The following is an 18387-nucleotide window of genomic DNA, read 5'->3' as shown; positions in this document are numbered from 1 at the left end:
GCCATTACAATGAAGTGTTGGTTATAACATACAGTGGACACCCTTTGGGTATGGAGGGGGCTCAGCCTGTGAAGCTTCTCCATGCTTCCCCATCCCGTCCACGACAAACAGTTACGTAAAATATCGGGTCGGGGTTAAGGTATAATTTCTAGAACAATAACAACTCCTACATTATTTCATGCCAGCTCTCACGGCAGCACCAACAAATGTAATGGTCCTCATCAATGTGCCCTCAGAATACAAGAATCATAATTGTTTTTGTGCCTTGGTATCAAGATCTTCTCAAAACCATCATTTACTACAACCCAACAGCTTGCTCATTGTAGCTAAACTGATGAGATAGAAAAGAAAATTATTCTTAGGAAAAAAAAAAAATGGCACGTAAAATCTACAACATTTGTCAATGTGATTGGAAACCCCAAGTTAGGGAAAATGGCAGAAAAAAAATAATTAAACACTTATTTTAGACAAAAGACTTACCGTACTTTTAATGGCATATTCTGGGAAAAAACAAAGAAAAGCTAAATAAAATGGGTTATCTTATGAAGACAACCCCTGAGAAAATGTCCTATTGGGGAATATGGACACCATATATAGGGTCCCCTTTAGACCCAACTCAATGAGCCAGAATGTTTCTGTTCTAGTGGAATAAAGCCATTTACTTATTACATTTGCAACCATTGATCTTAATGGCCACCATGTACAGTAATACTACATTTCCCCTGCAAACTTTCTGACAACCCCTTTAAACAGTGCTCTCAAGACTTATCTAACCTCCTCTACTTATTTGCACCATTTTGGTTAAATTAATATTTGTAGGTCATGCTTCTGATAGCGGTCTATTGAGCTCTGTGTGACTCCCCATAAGGCTAGGGCTCCATGAAAAAACTTGTTTGTATGAGTCGCAGTAAAGTATTGGCATTATTGCAACTTAAATGTTTTTCCTCATAAGAAAAAAAAAGTTGTAAGCCTATTTTGCATCTTTTAACTTTTACTTTTCACGTGACCTATTGTCGCCATGGAGTCCTAGTCTTACGCCTCCTCTGTGTTCTCTTGTCATCCATGTTGTATTATAATGTTGCATTATAATGCAGCAAGAAAAGTGCCTGTTACAGGACCTGCAGGTTATGTATTCTGCTTCCCCCATGCAGAGCAGTCACCCGTTAGAGAGATAATAGATCTACCTTCTCAAACCATGTAGTAGAGATGAAAGCACAGTAATAGTCTGTGAACGAAAAGATCCTGATCATGTTTACATTACAGCTTGCACGGGGTTAGAAACAGGCAAGCAAGCAGACCCTCCCACAGGTTAAGAAAAGCAGCTGCAGCTTCCAGCATGACCAAACTAAAAGATTTTAGAAAAAGTGATAATGTAAATAAATGCAGTACTTGATATATTATCGGTGATGACATGCCTGATATCCCCTGTCCATATGCTCTACTCGGGAATATGAATATTATAGACAGGGTTACTCGCTCGGGACCCTTCTTTTATTAGTGGTTCTGCTTTTTTTTCCCCCAGTGCACAACGTAATTGGTCCATATATGCTGAAAAATGATGAGCTGCTGATGGTATTCTGATTGCAACGTGGGTACCCAGCCAAAAAGTGCTACACTTGATTGTCGCAAATCTCATGTCTCACTTTTCTTTTCAGACATATATGGTGGCCAGCTGTATTGATTTCTCCATGTAGGAGAAGCTAGCTACTTCCTCTCACTGGTGTCACTAATGAACAACATTTCCTGACATTCCTTATTTTCCCATTGGCTAGAGTAGCACTCCAAAAATAGTTTTTTGCGTCCCTCATTTGTAAATGCAATGGCATATCTTAAACTGCAGTTAAAAATGTATCACCGTTGATTTCAATGGTGATGGATCTGGTGCAAATGGTTTTCGTTTGTTTCTGCTAGGGTTCCGTTCACGGGTTCCCCTGATGGAAAGCTCAGACGGAACACCTTAACACCGTTGTTTCAACGGACCGTGTGAAGGTTCCGTGAGAAAATAGGACATGTCCTATTTTTTCACGCTTCACGCATCCCTTCATAGACTCTAGTCTATGGGTGATATCGCATCCCACAGCGCAGATGCACCACGGATGTGAAAAACTGTAGATTTTCACGTCCGAGACGAGCAACGCCCGTGTGATTCTAGCCTAAAGGAGTTATTCAGCATATTGTAAATAAAGTTTATTGAAACGACTCCAGACTGACACTTTGTAGCAAACTACCAGAGAAATTTGTGCTGCTGCTGCTGATGTATTGAGCTCACAGAGGATTGCCTGGGCTGGATTCAATTGTATGCAGTTGTAAAGTTATTGCAGAAATATAAAATACCCAATATTTTGCATAAAGCATCATGAAAATCACAGACCCCTTAATTTCACATCCAAATAGTTCATTTTTTTAAATGTAATTTTATATATGAGGTATATTAGGAAACGGGGGAGGTAATGAATAGTCACATCCATGCAGTAATATAAATAATTGTGACAGACTATTGTAAGTTATAAAGAATTTCCACCTTAAATAATCTTAGTAGAAGTCGACCCGTTGATCCGCTGATCAGTTCGGCTTCAAAAACGGGCGATCAGCTGTTATCGACTGAGAAAGCCATGTTCGGCCATATATTTTCCCTGCAAGAAATTTAGCATTACATGCCGTCCATTCAAATGAATGACTGACCATGTACTGCATGGACCCGCCAGAGAGACGCTCGTTGTTAGCGCCTTTCCACTTTGGTAGCATATATTAGCGCATATTTTAATAAATCTCATCCCTACACTGTGGCTAAAATGCACACATAATTTGCGCGGAAATTAAGCTGCGGTGCAACTTTTTAATCCACAGAATGTCAAATTATGCAGCTGTAGCGTTTTTCCGCCAAGAGATTTGTATTGAGAGCATAAAATCTGTTGTCACGAGAAGTATTTTGTAGCGGGTTGGACAGCAATTTGCTGCAGATTTTTGTTTTTACTGATTTACCTGCAGATTTATGAAATTGCGCTGCGTTTTTTCCTTTGTGGAAAATCACCAGCGTATCTGGCCTGTGGGAACATACTCTAAAGTTTCTGTAATGCCTGTCATAAAGGACACCTGTCACCAGAATGATCTGCCCTCTTTAAGATGAAGATCTTCTCCCACATCCTTCACCATCGACAGCCGACACGTATGCGGATACACAGCGGCGGTCAGTTTATGGTGAAGGGGGCACAGAGTCCGCTGTATGATGATATTAACCAAACGACTATATTATTGGGGGCTGGTTGGTCTAATAATGCAGCGGACCTGTCTGTGTAATATGCTGCCCTTAAAAACGCTGGTGACTGATCAACTGGAACATAAATGCAATATAAAACGGCATTTTTATGTATAGTTAAAGTGGTTGTCCAGGTTAGGGGCTGTTTTTTTTATACTGAAGACCTATGCACAAGATAGGTCATCAGTATATGATCGGTGGGGGTCCGAAACCCGGACTGCGCACCGATCAGCTGTACCGGCTGCCACCAGAAGCTATGCAGGAAGCAGAAGGCTCCGACCACTGTACAATGGCCATGTTGGGTTACTGCAGCGCTGCCTCTATACAGTGGTAGGAGCCTTCTGCTTTCTACATCGAACTGCGCAGCTTCCAGCCAGAACAGCTGCTCGGTGCGGGGTCCGGCTGTCGGATCCTCACTGATCATATATTGATGACCTCTCCTGTGTATAGTTCCTCAGTATAAGAAAAAAACACCCCTCAACCTGGACTACCACTTCAAATCCCCTCATTTCTTTCCTACTTCACTGTAGTGCTGGAATCCTATTCATGAACCAGGAAGATCAGGCTGATCAGAAAAGATCAGGCTGATCAGAAAGGATCAGAGCTAAAGTCCCACTCAAAGTGTATATTTAAAAAAAAAAAAAAAAAGGTTAAACAGTCTGTCAGAGTATGCTGGGAGTAGTAGTTTCACAACAGCTGGAGAGCTGCAAGTTCCGGACCACTAGTTTAAGACGTCTATTTAGCATTCCGGATGATTATTGAGTAATTACGTTTCCCTATAACAGCGGCCATGCCAGATATGTACCAACGCCGCTCAGCCACTTAACCAGTTGGAACCGTAAAACATTTCTATGATAAATTTGGTCATAGACAAATTGATTTTTTTTCAGCTTATTATCGCGTTTACTGAACATTTCAAGGTAAGAATCAATCCTGTCCCTTTGAGTTTCTAAAATAACAACAGACATATCATCTTATCAGCTGTATCTCGGTCACTGCTTCCCGATATAACATTGTCGGGAGGGCGTATGATGTATCACCCACATAGGGAGACTATCATTTACCCGTTATACTCATGGACATGATCTATGCAGCCATGACTTATCCATCACTCACCAAGACTCAACAGGCGGACTCGGCTAACGCTCGCTAATGGTTAAGAACTGGCCCTTTAAATACACAATTTCACCTCAACCCAAAAAGTCCTTGAGTTGTCGGACAGTTATTCAAAAATTCTATTCAGACATTTCTGAATTATATCGGATTCTTGGAAAACTGGGAGACAACCAATCAATATGGCCATTCCAGATCTGCTCTGCGTGTGGATATATCAGTGCAGATTTGCCGTTCAGTACTTCAGGAAAGCTGGGTGGCAACCTCTTTTTATAAAGACACCAGTAAAACCCAAGAGATCTGGAAGTTTTTCCAAAATTCCAATACTGAAAATTCAAGAATGAAAATATTCAGAGTAACCACAGTACAGTTATGCCTTGTAGCAATGTGTGACTCACCGAGCAAGCCCCGATGAATGAGGTCACCATGGATGGTCATGTGCCAAACATAGAAGCGGAGTCAATGGCTGCTGCAGCACCTCTTTCAAACCGCCAATCATTGTCCTGCTATATACACACATACAGATAAAACTCCTCACAGCTTTCCGAAATATGAAGATCGTGTCCAGTCCACTAGCTGTAGCACCAACTGGTCTGAGCTTTGTATCCACTGGCACCACTGGTATACTAGAGAGAGTCCTTAATAGATGGCATATGATTGGCCACCATGACTTATAATCCCCTGCAGTAGGCTGGTTCATCTCCATTATAAAAGGTCTCCCTCTACAGTGCCCATTGTTGGAAGACCAACCAATACACCAGTATGCCAACCAGTGTCATACACGGCACCCTACATTCATGCCAACCACATCCCATTTAATAGCAACCATCTCTCTCATCACTTTACCATGATGTTGGACCCGTCACCCATGACATAGGTGTTCACCCCCTTCCAAGCCCTGGTTGCTGCAGCACCTCTTTTACCAATTAGGAAAGCAAAGCTGGCAATCAATATCTTGTTGCAAAATAAATCCCAAAAATAATGGAAAACCCAAGACAGTTGCAGATATATAAAGACAGACAGACCTCGTTAACTTGTAGAATGACTGACCGTCATGACCTGCAAGAGGTTCTGCAGCAGCCAGGCTAGTTTATATACAGGACTCACTCTACCTTGTATATGAATAGACAAGCACCTGGTCCCACAGAGCGCCAACCCCTGGCACACACACCTCTCCCTCGTCATACCAGCCCCAGCCTCCAATCATCCTCACTGTACCTGACTGGGTAACCTTTAATAGCCCCCATTAGGTGCTGTCCCCTTCAAGACCTGCACCCAGCTGCTGCAGAACCTCTTGCACTCTGCCAATCAATAGCATGCTCTAGGGCAGTAAATTCCTATTCACCTGCTGCGGAACCACTTTGAAAAGCAAACCTGTCAATCATTATGAGAAAGATGGAGAGCTGAAGACTTTACAGCACAGCCATAATACACAGAGACTTTCTAAAGTTGGAATATGATTGACAGCCATGACCTACAAGAGGTTCTGCAGCAGTCAACAAGTCACCTCCTGTGGACTACTTCATGCACATTCACACAGGTCTCCCTCTACCTTGCACATGGACAGAAGACCACCTGGTACCCCGCATGCCAGTGCCATATACATACACCCGCCTACAGCCATGCCAGCGCCATGCACCAGCCACCTTCATCTCGCCCGGACTTTACCAGGTTGTCTTAACCCCAAGACCCCCCATTAATGACATAGGTGTCGTCCCCTCCCAAGGCCTGCACATGTAAAGTGCACCGAGCCCCCTCCCCTGCCGCAGTTGAACAGTCTACCCTCTGCAAAACGACCCCTGAACGTATAGCGTACCTCGTACAGGTCCCCAGAAGCCATGCCGGGACCGGGCGGGCTGTACGTGTGCAGCAGCAGCAGCAGAATGACAGGGACTCCGGGGTCAGTGTGCGCAGAATCACACAGCGGCGGCTGCCACAACCAGCGATGGAGCAGAGCAGTCCCAGCTCCTGCCCTGCTCACTGGACGAGGACGCCCACCAGAGGGCGCTCTTGCAGCGGGGCTAACGTGGGAGGTGTCTGTGACATGACAGCTAGGGGCTGTCCGCCGGCAGCAGCAGCATCCTGATAGGGGGCGGGGAGGATGAGGGAGGCAGTGCTTGTCCTCCTCACACTAGTCCTGTATATAAGACGACACACAGCAGACCTGTGAGGAGAATCACGGAGCTCTGCCACTGCTGCCCCACCGGGACATGGCACCTGTGCTCTGTTATACTGCTCTGTACCAGACTATTATATTATACTATTATAGTGAGTGCTGAGCCCTTCGTCCTCAGCCTGAATTCACCGGTAAATGCCCTCTTACTTCAAGGTGAACACATATTCATTTATTAGTTATATCCAGGGGTGGGATTCAAATTTTTAACAACAGGTTCCCTGTTTTGCAGACAAAGATATACGCGTGGGGGGTGGGGGGTGGGGGGGGGGGCCTTTTGGGGGTGGTGTTGTTTTGAGGTGTATCGCGCCATGGAAAATTATTCTAATAATAAAATTAAACTGTTACGATATTCCAAATACGCCCTATATTAAAGTGGACTCTACATAAAGAAATTCCCTGTCCAGAATGTTTTTGCATAATTACATAAGCGTACATATACCTACCTACCTACCTACCTACCTACCTACCTACCGAAGCTTATTATATTAAACTCACCCATTACGTAAAGACCTATATGCGCACATTCAATATCCTAAGCGTGCTCAGTCCATTTAGGGTGTGCACTGTGGGAAGGGTGGAGGACATGCGCAAAAAGCAGCGACAACTCTCCCGGCTAATGCACAGATACGGTGCCAGGAGCAAGCACAGTACATATATAGAGCATTAGAACCAAGCTCGGTACACATATACAGCACCAGAACCAAGCTCAGTACATATATATACAGCACCAGAACAAAGCCAAGTATATAAATACAACACCAGACCCAAGCTCAGTACATATATACAATGCCAGAATCAAGCTCAGTACATATATACAGCACCAGAACAAAGCCAAGTACATAAATACAACACCAGAACAAAGCTCAGTACATATTTATTCACCAGAACAAAGCTCAGTACATATATACAGTACCAGAACAAAGCCATGTACATAAATACAACACCAGAGCAAAGCTCAGTACATATATATAGCACCAGAACAAAGCTCAGTACATATATACAACACCAGAACAAAGCTCAATACATATATACAGCACCAGAACAAAGCCAAGTACATAAATACAACACCAGAACCAAGATCAGTACATATCTACAGCACCAGAACAAAGCCAAGTACATAAATACAACACCAGAACAAAGCTCAGTACATATTTACTCACCAGAACAGAGCTCAATACATATATACAGCACCAGAACAAAGCCAAGTACATAAATACAACACCAGACCAAAGCTCAGTACATATATACTCACCAGAACCAAGCTCAGTACATATAAAGTGCACTAGAACCAAGCTCAGCATATAAGTACAGCCCCAGTACCAAGCTCAGTACATATATACAACACCAGAACCAAGCTCAGTACATATAAAGTGCACCAGAAACAAGCTCAGCATATAAATACAGCACCAGAACAAAGCTCAGTACATATATACAGTACCAGAACCAAGCTTAGTATATAAATACAGCATCAGAACTAACAGTACATATATACAGCACCAGAACAAAGCTCAGTACATATATACAACACCAGAACAAACCGCAGTACATATATACAACATCAGAACCAAGCTCAGTACATTATATACATCCCCAGAACCAAGCTCAGTACATTTATACACCAGAACCAAGCTCAGTACATTCATACACCAGAACCAAGCTCAGAACATATTTACTCACCAGAACCAAGCTCAGTACATAAATATAGCACCAAAACAAAGCTCAGTACTGTATTTATGTACTGAAATTGGTTTTGGTATTGTATTTATGCACTGAGTTTGGTTCTGGTGCTGTATATATGTACTGATCTTGGTTCTTGTGAGTAAATATGTACTGAGCTTGGTTCTGGTGTATAAATGTAGTGAGCTTGGTTCTGGTGTATAAATGTAGTGAGCTTGGTTCTGGTGTATAAATGTAGTGAGCTTGGTTCTGGTGTATAAATGTACTGAGCTTGGTTCTGGGGATGTATATAATGTACTGAGCTTGGTTCTGGTGTTGTATATATGTACTGAGCTTGGTTCTGGTGTTGTATATATGTACTGAACTTGGTTCTGGTGTTGTATATATGTACTGAACTTGGTTCTGGTGTTGTATATATGTACTGAACTTGGTTCTGGTGTTGTATATATGTACTGAGCTTGGTTCTGGTGTTGTACTTATGTAATGAGTGTAACGTCTATGGCCACGGCCCGTCGTTCTGACTTACCCCTCGACAGCTGTGACCATGGACATGTGTGTTCTCTGCTGCGTCGTCCCCCAGTGAGGCGCCGGCACTCACTTCCTGGTATCGAGACTGTCAGCTACGTGGTATGGCCCAGTGGGTCCACACCCCGCATTGTGACAGTACGCTCAGGCCATGGACCCCGCTGGTCAAAGGGCATGTCACACTCCCAAGCCATGCAGGAGGACCTGCAGGATCTTCGAGCAAGACAGGATCAACTTCTTGTGGCAGTGGACTCCATGGCACAGCAGCTAGGGACACTAGCTGCTTCCATTCCTGCCTCTATCCAAGCTCCTCAGATCGACCCTCCTGCTACACCTCCTGGCAGTTCCGGCTCGGATCCTCGGTTCTCGCTGCCATTACCTTCTTGGTTCTATGAGATGCAAGTACATGCCGGGGGTTCCTGAACCAATGCTATATCCATTTTACCCTGCACGCCCGAGCATTTACGTCGGACAGAACCAAGATCGCCTTCATCGTGTCTCTACTTGACGGCAAGGCCCTGGCATGGGCAAACCCTATCTGGGAGCGTCAGGGACCCGAGACCCAAGACTTCCAGGGGTTCGTGCGGTTATTCCGGACTGTTTTCGAGGAGCCTAGATGATTCTCATCGGCAGCCACTGCTATCTTTAACCCTCGCCAGGAGGACACCTCCGTGGGCGAATACACCATCCAGTTCTGGACCCTGGTAGGAGAACTATCCTGGAACAATGAGGCCTTGGTGGCATCCTTTTGGCATGTTCTATCGCCCGAGATCAAGGACGAACTTGCTGCTCGAGACCTGCCACCTGCCTTGGACGACCTGTTTCTGCTTGACACTCGGGTGGACATAAGGCTGAGGGAGAGATCTCATGAGGTTCTTCAGGAGAGACGGCTTCTAAGGCTGAAGCCCAACTTCCAGCAACCCCTCTTGCCCCCTTCTACTGCTTTGGCCGAGGTTCCGATGCAAGTGGATCGGCTAAAATTGTCCGTCCAGGAGAAACAGCGCAGGCGCACCTCTGGACTCTGTTTATATTGCGGCCTCGCTGGCCATGTTGTGTGCGTCTGTGCCCTCAGAAGCCAATAAACCCCAGCGCCTAGGTTTGGTTGGAGAGAAAATCCTGGGCGCTACTGCATTTAATCGAAAACTCTCCTCCAAACTGTTCATTCCAGTAGCCATCATTGCTGGCGAGAGGCCCCATCCGGTCTCTGCCTACCTGGACTCTGGCTCTGTAGTCAATTTCACCTTGTGGATCTTCTTCAGTTGCCCACTGTCCAGTTGGAAAGGCCGTTGACCGTTGCCTCAGTAGATAGACTGCCATTGCCTGACCCAGTTTTGTCTATGACCAAGCCATTAAGACTTCAAGTGGGAGCTCTTCATTCTGTGCTCATCTCCCTGTTTGTCCTGTCCAAGGCCGTCAACCCCGTGCTGCTGGGTTTGCCTTGGCTCCGTTTGCACGCCCCAGTCTTGGATTGGAACTCTGGAGAGGTTCTCCAGTGGGGCCGCAAGTGTCTCGACCGCTGTCTGGATCATGTCCAGCCACCGCAGCCTCCTCTGCTTCAGTCATTGGCAGGGTTGCCTTCTTGTTTCTCTATGTTCTCTAATGTCTTCGATAAGAAGGAAGCTGAGACTTTGCCGCCACATCGAGCATATGATTGTTCGATCGACTTGGTTTCTGAGTCGTCCCCTCCTCGCGGTAGAGTGTACCCTCTCTCCTTGCCAGAGACCCAGTCTATGTCTGCCTACATTAAAGAGAATCTGGAGAGGGGCTTCATTTGTAAATCCTCATCCCCGGCCGGAGCTGGGTTTTTCTTTGTCAAGTAGAAAGATGGATTCCTCCGACCCTGCATTGACTACCGAGGCCTCAACCAGATCACGGTGAAGAACAGGTACCCACTGCCTTTGATTTCAGATCTCGATGACATTTTGATTTTTTCTCCTGATCCAGTAACTCATCAGTGTCATGTCCGCCAGGTGTTGCTTCGTTTAAGAGAGAATCATCTTTATGCCAAGCTAGAGAAGTGTGTGTTTGAAAAAATGTTTATTCCCTTCCTGGGCTATATCATCTCCGATCAGGGTCTCAAGATGGACCCTGAGGAGCTAAAGGCTTTCCTGAAGTGGCCACGCCCCCAAGGCTTAAGGACCATACAACGCTTCCTGAGATTTGCCAACTTCTACCGGCTGTTCATTCCCAACTTCTCATCTTTGACTGCTCTCATCTCTACCCTCACTAAAAAGTCATGAATGCCAAAGTATGGACTCCGGAGGTAGAAGCTGCATTTGAATCCTTAAAAAAAGCCTTCACGTCAGCCTCTATTCTTCACCACCCTGATGTATCCCTACAGTTTTCTTTAGAGGTGGATGCTTCCTCTGTTGGTGCTGGTGCTGGTGCACTGTTGTTCCAGAGAGGGCAAGACTGTGGTATGTAGCTACTATTCCAAACAGTTTTTTTTCCGCAGAGCGCAACTACTCGATTGGGGACCGGGAGTTACTGGCCATCAAGCTGGCTCTGCAGGGGTGGAGACACCTACTGGAGAGCGCAGTCCATCCTATCCTGGTCTTCACGGATCACAAGAACCTGACCTACCTACAGATGGCCCAGCGGTTGAATCCTCGTCAAGCCAGGTGGTCTTTGTTCTTTGCTCGGTTCTGGTTCGAACTCCACTACCGACCTGCCGACAAGAATGTGAGGGCCAATGCCTTGTCAAGGTCATTTGAGACAGAGAAAGTATAGGAGCACGGCCCGTAAAATACGAAAAATAGGACATGCTCCATAATTCCCGGCACAGTTCTACTGCACGGACACCTATCCGTAGCGATATGAAAAGGTGTCCGGGGCCAATAGAACTGAATGGGTCCGTAATTGCGGACCGTATTACGGTCCTCAATTACGGAGAGTTTTTACGGCCGTGTGCATGGGGTCATAGACTTGCATTGCGGCACATGTCTGCAAAAACAGACAGGGATAGTACTTGTTCTATAATTTGCAGAATGGAACAACGGATCCGCAAAAAAAAAACACTGTTGTGTGCACGGCCCGATATAATTGAATGGATCAATGCACTTGTAACAGGTGGGAGGGGGTTCAGGATGGTTACTGCCCCGCAGAGGAAATTGCACAGCAAGAACTTCAGGCGACACAGGTATAAGATACTGAACAGAACTTTACTCCAGCAGAGGCACAATCTTCATGGTTACAATATTTGGTACATAATCTTGACGGTTTCGCTAATAAATTGGCTCTATACTTATCGGTTTCTGATATAACTGGTGAGAATGGGACATCGTGTTGACTAATGGTTCAGTCTCAAGTTAAACTTGTGGAGCAGGAGATCTTTGTTCTCATATGAAGTGCTGAGCTGGCGGTACACCATTCAGCCGAGCAATACAAAGTCTGGTGGATCAGTCACTAGGTAGCTTGCGTCCTACCTGGCAATATCAACTGGCAGCTCTCGCCCTGCCCTGCTATCCAATCTGGCAGCTCTCGCCCTGCCCGGCTATCCAATCGGGCAGCTCTCGCCCTGCCCGGCACGGCTCTACAATGTGGCAGCTCCCGTCCTGCCCGGCAATCCAACAGAAGCTCACACCCCACGAGGCAAATCCAGCCACTCTGTACTGACTTCTTTCTCCATCTCCTGCTTATCCCACTAACATCACTCTTTCTGTCTCTCTCCTCCATCACTCATCAACTGTCACTATATCATCGTTATTATTTTTTATAAAGACTAAGCTCCTCCAATTTATTTTTAAAGGGGCCGCACGCCACAACTGACCTCTGACGCTAATATGCCTTCACAGAGTCTCGTCTGTACAAAACATATAGTGCTCTATGGAAAAGAACCTTTTCTGCTAATACAAATACTGTTGCATTACATAACATAACATAACATTAGGCGCTTAACATATATACATAAGTGGGTTCGGGGCACACCCTACATGCTATCATCAAAAACTGCACATGGCACATTGAAGGAAAACACAGTCGTGTGCATGAGCCCTAAGGGTCTGGTATGGGGGCTGAATAAATTTAGGTGTCTGGTCTTGGGTCTGAATTAATATATAGGTCTGCATTGGAGTCTGAATTAATTTATGGGGTTTAGGGTCTGAAGTAATTTAGAGGTATGGTCTGTGGTCCGATTTTATTTAGGGGTCTGGTGTAGGGTCTGAAATATAGAGGTCTGATCTGGTGTCTTAATTAATTTAGGAGGTCTGAAGTAATTTAGGGGTCTGGTCTGGGATTTTAAGTAATTTAGGTGTCTGGTCTAGAGTCTGAATTAATTTTGTGGTCTGGTCTGGGTTCTGAATTAATTTAGAAGGTCTAAAGTAATTTAGGGGTCTGGTCTGCGGTATGAAATAGTTTAGGTGTCTGGTCTATGGTCACAATTTAGTGCTCTTCTCTGAGTTAATTTAGGGGTCTGGTCTGGAGTCTGAAGTAATTTGGGCTATGGGGTCTAAAGTAATTAAGGGGTCTGGGGTCTGAAGCAATTTAAGGGTCTGGCCTAATATAGAGCTCTGGTCTGGGGTCTGAAGTAATGTAGGCTGGGAAGGCCTGAAGAAGCAAGGGGCCAAAGGTTTTTGGGCAGTAAACTCTGTAGTCATCAGGAGAATTCATCATGGCGGATGGAGCAGAAAAGAAAAAATAGCGACTCCAATCAGAGAAGATGTCACCTGTAAGTCACTGGATTTATTTTTTGTTTATTTTGTCTGTGACTGATCAATACTGGATTCATGGATTTAATTGTATAGTCTGCAGCATGAAAATAATCTGTAGACCAACTTTAAATCTCCAAATTTTTCAAAGAATGAAAAGAGTAAAACTCTGGCGAAACGTGCCACCTGCTGTGGCAATTTTTTCTTGCTGTTAAGCCATGGATCTAACCCCACCCAATCCTTGTCCATAGATGCCTAATTTCACCCACTCTAGTGTCACTGTGCAGGGAAAACCTATAATGGGGATACAGCAATAAAACCACATTGTGGCCACTTTATTTTTAAGATCGAAGAAATGCAATTTCTTTCTGTCGGATTCCGCACAAATCTGACAAAAAAAATGTTCTGTAGGGAAGAAAAAGATAAAAATGTTCTAGCCGACACTGTATGTACGGAGATATTCTCAGAATTGCTTCTATAGAAGAATATTTCAGTACATGCAGAGTCTGGAAGAGCCACAAAATAATGACACAAGATGTGCCCTCTGAAAATAATACTGCCACACACTGTGCCTCTGAATATAACAATGCCACACATTGGGCCCTGAAAATAGTTCCACACACTGTACCCACTGACAAGAGTCAAACATTGTGCCAACCGAAATTAGTCTCAAACTATGCCCACTGACATTAGTCTCCTACACTATGCACCCCAGACAAAGGAACCACACACTGTTGCCCTAGATAATAGTGCCACGTCGTTAACACTATTTCCCAAACAATAGTGCCCTCTCAGTGTGCCCCTAGATAATATTGCACACACACTGCGCCCCCAGACAATAGTGCTCACACACTGTGCCCCAGACAATGGTGGCCGCACACTGTGCTCCAGACAATAGTGCCCACACTCTGTGACCCCAGAAAATAATACCCACATACTGCGCCCCAAGACAATGGTGCCCACATACTGGCCTGGGGTTGCCCAGCCAGATATTTTATTTTAGAAAACAGATGAGCATGTTATAAAATAACAAAAGAAGTCATACTCACCTCACCGATCCCCCGCCGTTTCAGCTCAGATTCTTAACGTGTCCTGCCTTTTCCTTCATTCAATGAACGCTGAGGACTGAGCAAAATACTGAATCTATATCTGAACCTATGCAAATCAATGTTATTTGAAAACCCCTTACTACAGTAGAAAAACAGAGACGATGTACAGAAAATCTTTGCCTTTACTGTGGGGGTTCAGGGCACTATGTTGTATATTTCTCAAATAAGATCTGTAGGACAATCGCTATCACTGATGTAGAAGAATAAACTAAACTGGAGTTATCTGATCTGTTGGATTAAAAAATACATTTAATTTCTGCTCTGGCACAGGGTAAAAACAAGTTGCTGGCATCGGAGTCTTATTTTATAGTGCCAATACATATCTGCACTAAAAACGTAAGATTTCTCATTCTGCTATACTTGACTCTGGGGCTGGGGGATATTTCAAGGACATAGCCTTTGCACACCAGTAGACATGGAAACTGTTGATGTTTCACACCTATGATCGGGGCCTGTTAGTCATGAAAAGAAGCAGCTTTGAATTCTCATCAAGTCTGATCATCAAGAAGTTATTAATTTTCAACTGATTGTTCCTCTAAAGTTTCCAGTTATTTTGGGGATTCCTTGACTTTTTTCTGACAATCCATCCATCAATTGGGAAACACATTGTATACATTTTCCCTCTGAAAATTGTAAACTGAATTATCTACATTAACCTACTTCTTCACTGCCTCTACGTACATCTCCATTACCGTCACAATACAAAGAATTTCAGGATGTCTATGATAACAAGAATGCAGATTAGTTTCTTCTTAATCGCTCATATAATTGGCCTATAGAACTGTTACCCAGAGTTAAAATTCCTTCCGGTCTTGTCTACTGTAACGTCTATGGCCACGGTCCGTCGTTCTGCCTTAAACCTCGACGGCCGTGGCCATGGACATCTTACCTGCTTGCAGCATCGTCCTCCTGTGAGGCGCCAGCACTCACTTCTGGACATCTAGACTATCTCTGGCAGGCACGCGCGCCCGCGCGTGCATGGTCCCAAAGGGCCAGTGCGCGTATTTTGCAGGAAGTCTGTAACCTAGCCTAGGATGCCCTGGGTGATAAAAAGGGCTCTGCCCTCTTGCTCTTTGCTAGAGCGTTGTTTGTTACCCATAGTTTGTCGTGCTAATGGTCTCCTAGTGTCTTCCAGTTTCCCAGTGTACCAGGACATGCCTGCCTCGCTTCTGTCTACGATTGCCTCAGGTACCCTCACTGAACTATTGAACTCTGTTCTTACCTGTTTTGCCAGCTGCCATCCCGCTACGCGGTACGGCCCAGTGGGTCCACACCCCGCCTCGTGACAGTACGCTCTGGCCATGGACTCCGCTGGTCAATTCAAGGGTTTGGCACCCTCCCAAGCCATGCAGGCGGACCTGCTGGATCTCCGAGCTAGGCAGGATCAGCTCCTTGTGGCAGTGGACTCTATGGCGCAGCAGCTAGGGACACTAGTTGCTTCTATTCCCGCCTCTATGCAAGTCCTCCAATCCGATCCTCCTGTTACTCCTCCTGGCAGCTCCTGTCGGGATCCTCGGTTCTCGCTGCCATTGCGCTCTTGGTTCGATGGAGACGCCAGTGCTTGTTGGGGTTTCATATCCCTCCTGACTGGCAAAGCCCTGGCATGGGCTAATAATATCTGGGAACGTCAGGGACCCGAGACCCAAGATTTCCAGGGGCTTCTGCGAATATTCCGAACTGTTTTTGAGGAGCCTGGGCGAGTCTCATCGGCAGCCACTGCCATCTTCAACCTTCGCCAAGAGGACACCTCCATGGGCGAGTATACGATCCAGTTCCGGACCCTGGCAGGAGAGCTATCCTGGAACAATGAAGCCTTGGTGGCATCCTATTGGCATGGCCTGTCGTCCGAGATCAAGGATGAACTGGCCGCTTGAGATCTGCCTCCTGCCTTGGACGACTTGATTCTGCTTGCCACTCGGGTAGACATAAGGCTGAGGGAGAGATCTCACGAGGTTCGTCAGGAGCGTCAGCCTCCTAGACTGGCACCCAACTTCCAGCAACGCCTTATGTCTGCTTTTATTGCTTTGCCCGAGGTCCCGATGCAAGTATACCGACTAAAATTATCGGTCCAGGAGAAACAGCGCAGGTGCACCTCTGGACTTTGCTTATATTGCGGCCTCGCTGGCCATGTTCTGCGTCTGTATCCTAACAAGCCAAAAAACCCCAGCACCTAGGTTTGGTTGGAGAGACAACCCTGGGCGTCAACACATTGAATCAAGAACTCTCTTCCAAACTATTCATTACTGTAACCATCGTTGCTGGCGAGAGGTCCCATCCGGTCTCTGCCTATCTGGACTCCGGCTCTGCAGCTAACTTCATCTGGCAGGACCTTGTGGATCTCCTTCAGTTGCCTACTATCCCGCTTGAAAGGCCGTTGATCGTTGCCTCGGTGGATGGACTGGCATTGCCTGATCCAGTTGTGTCCGTAACCAAGCCTTTGTGACTATAAGTGGAAGCCCTTCATGCTGAACTCATCTCCCTGTTCGTCCTGTCCAAGGCTTTCAACCCCGTGCTGCTGGGTTTGCCTTGGCTCCATCTGCATGCCCCCGTCCTGGATTGGAACTCTGGAGAAGTCCTCCAGTCGGGCCCGAAGTGTCTTGACCGCTGTCTGGGCCATATCCAGTCGCCACAGTCTACTCCTCTTCAGCCATTCACAGGGTTGCCTTCCTGTTTCTCCATATTCTCCGATGTCTTCAACAAAAAGGAGGCTGAGACCTTGCCGCCACACCGGGCATATGACTGTCCGATCGACCTGGTTCCTGAATCGTCTCCTCCTTGTGGTAGAGTGTACCCTCTCTCCTTGCCAGAGACCCATGTCGGCTTACATTAAGGAGAACCTGGAGAGGGGTTTCATTCGTAAATCCTCATCCCCGGCCGGAGCCGGGTTCTTCTTTGTTAAAAAAAAATGATGGCTCGCTACGACCTTGCATTGGCTACCGAGGCCTAAACCAGATCATGGTGAAGAACAGGTTCCCTTCTGTCTTTGATTTCTGAACTGTTTGATCGCATACGGGGGGGGCAACATTTTTTTACAAACTGGACCTGCGGGGGGCCTACAATCTGATCCGGATTCGTCGAGGTGACGAATGGAAGACTGCCTTTAATACTCGTGAGGGGCACTACGAATACTTAGTTATGCCCTTCGGCCTGTGTAACGCCCCCACAGTATTTCAAGAATTTGTCAATTACATTTTTCGTGATCTCCTTTATGTTTGTGTTGTGGTGTGCATCAAATGACATTTTGATTTTTTTCCCCAGATCCAATAACTCATCAAAGTCATGTCCGCCAGGTGTTGCTCCGTCTAAGAGAGAATCGCCTTTATGCCAAGGTGGAGAAGTGTGTGTTTGAGAAGAAGTCTCTATCCTTCCTGGGCTATATTATCTCCGATCAGGGCCTCAAGATGGACCCCCAGAAGGTAAAGGCTGTCCTGGAGTGGCCACGCCCCCAAGGCCATACAACGCTTCCTAGGATTCGCCAACTTCTACCGACTGTTCATCCCGAACTTCTCATCTTCGACTGCTCCTATCTCCACCCTCACTAAGAAGGGTATGAATGCCAAGATGTGGACTCCGGAGGCTGAAGCCGCATTTGAATCCTTGAAGAAAGCCTTCACGTCTGCCTCCATTCTGCACCATCCTGATGTATCCCTACAGTTTTAATTAGAGGTGGACGCTTCCTCGGTTGGTACTGGTGCACTGTTGTTCCAGAGAGGATCGAAAGGCAAGGCTGTGGTATGTGGCTACTATTCTAAGCTGTTTTCTTCCGCAGAGCGCAACTACTCGGGAGTTACTGGCCATCAAGCTGGCTCTGCAGGAGTGGAGACATCTACTGGAGTGCGCGGTTCATCCTTTCCTGATTTTCACGGATCATAAAAATTTGACCTA

At 45.9% G+C, this 18387-nt stretch overlaps 1 protein-coding gene across 1 annotated transcript in view; it reads right to left on the bottom strand.

The window, feature by feature from the left end:
- CDYL2 (chromodomain Y like 2) overlaps window positions 1-6354 on the bottom strand; it is a 73479-nt gene extending 67125 nt beyond the window's left edge. Inside the window, exon 1 of the mRNA XM_075838655.1 lies at window positions 6186-6354. Coding sequence (XP_075694770.1) covers window positions 6186-6209 — 24 coding nt within the window. The 5' untranslated portion in view covers window positions 6210-6354. The remainder of the gene's footprint in view (window positions 1-6185) is intronic.
- Window positions 6355-18387: the final 12033 nt, after the last annotated feature.

Source organism: Rhinoderma darwinii, chromosome 9, assembly GCF_050947455.1.
Source record: "Rhinoderma darwinii isolate aRhiDar2 chromosome 9, aRhiDar2.hap1, whole genome shotgun sequence".
NCBI classification, from domain to species: domain Eukaryota; kingdom Metazoa; phylum Chordata; class Amphibia; order Anura; family Rhinodermatidae; genus Rhinoderma; species Rhinoderma darwinii.
Note: the sequence above shows the minus strand (reverse complement) of the source record. Positions and strands in the feature narration are given on the sequence as shown.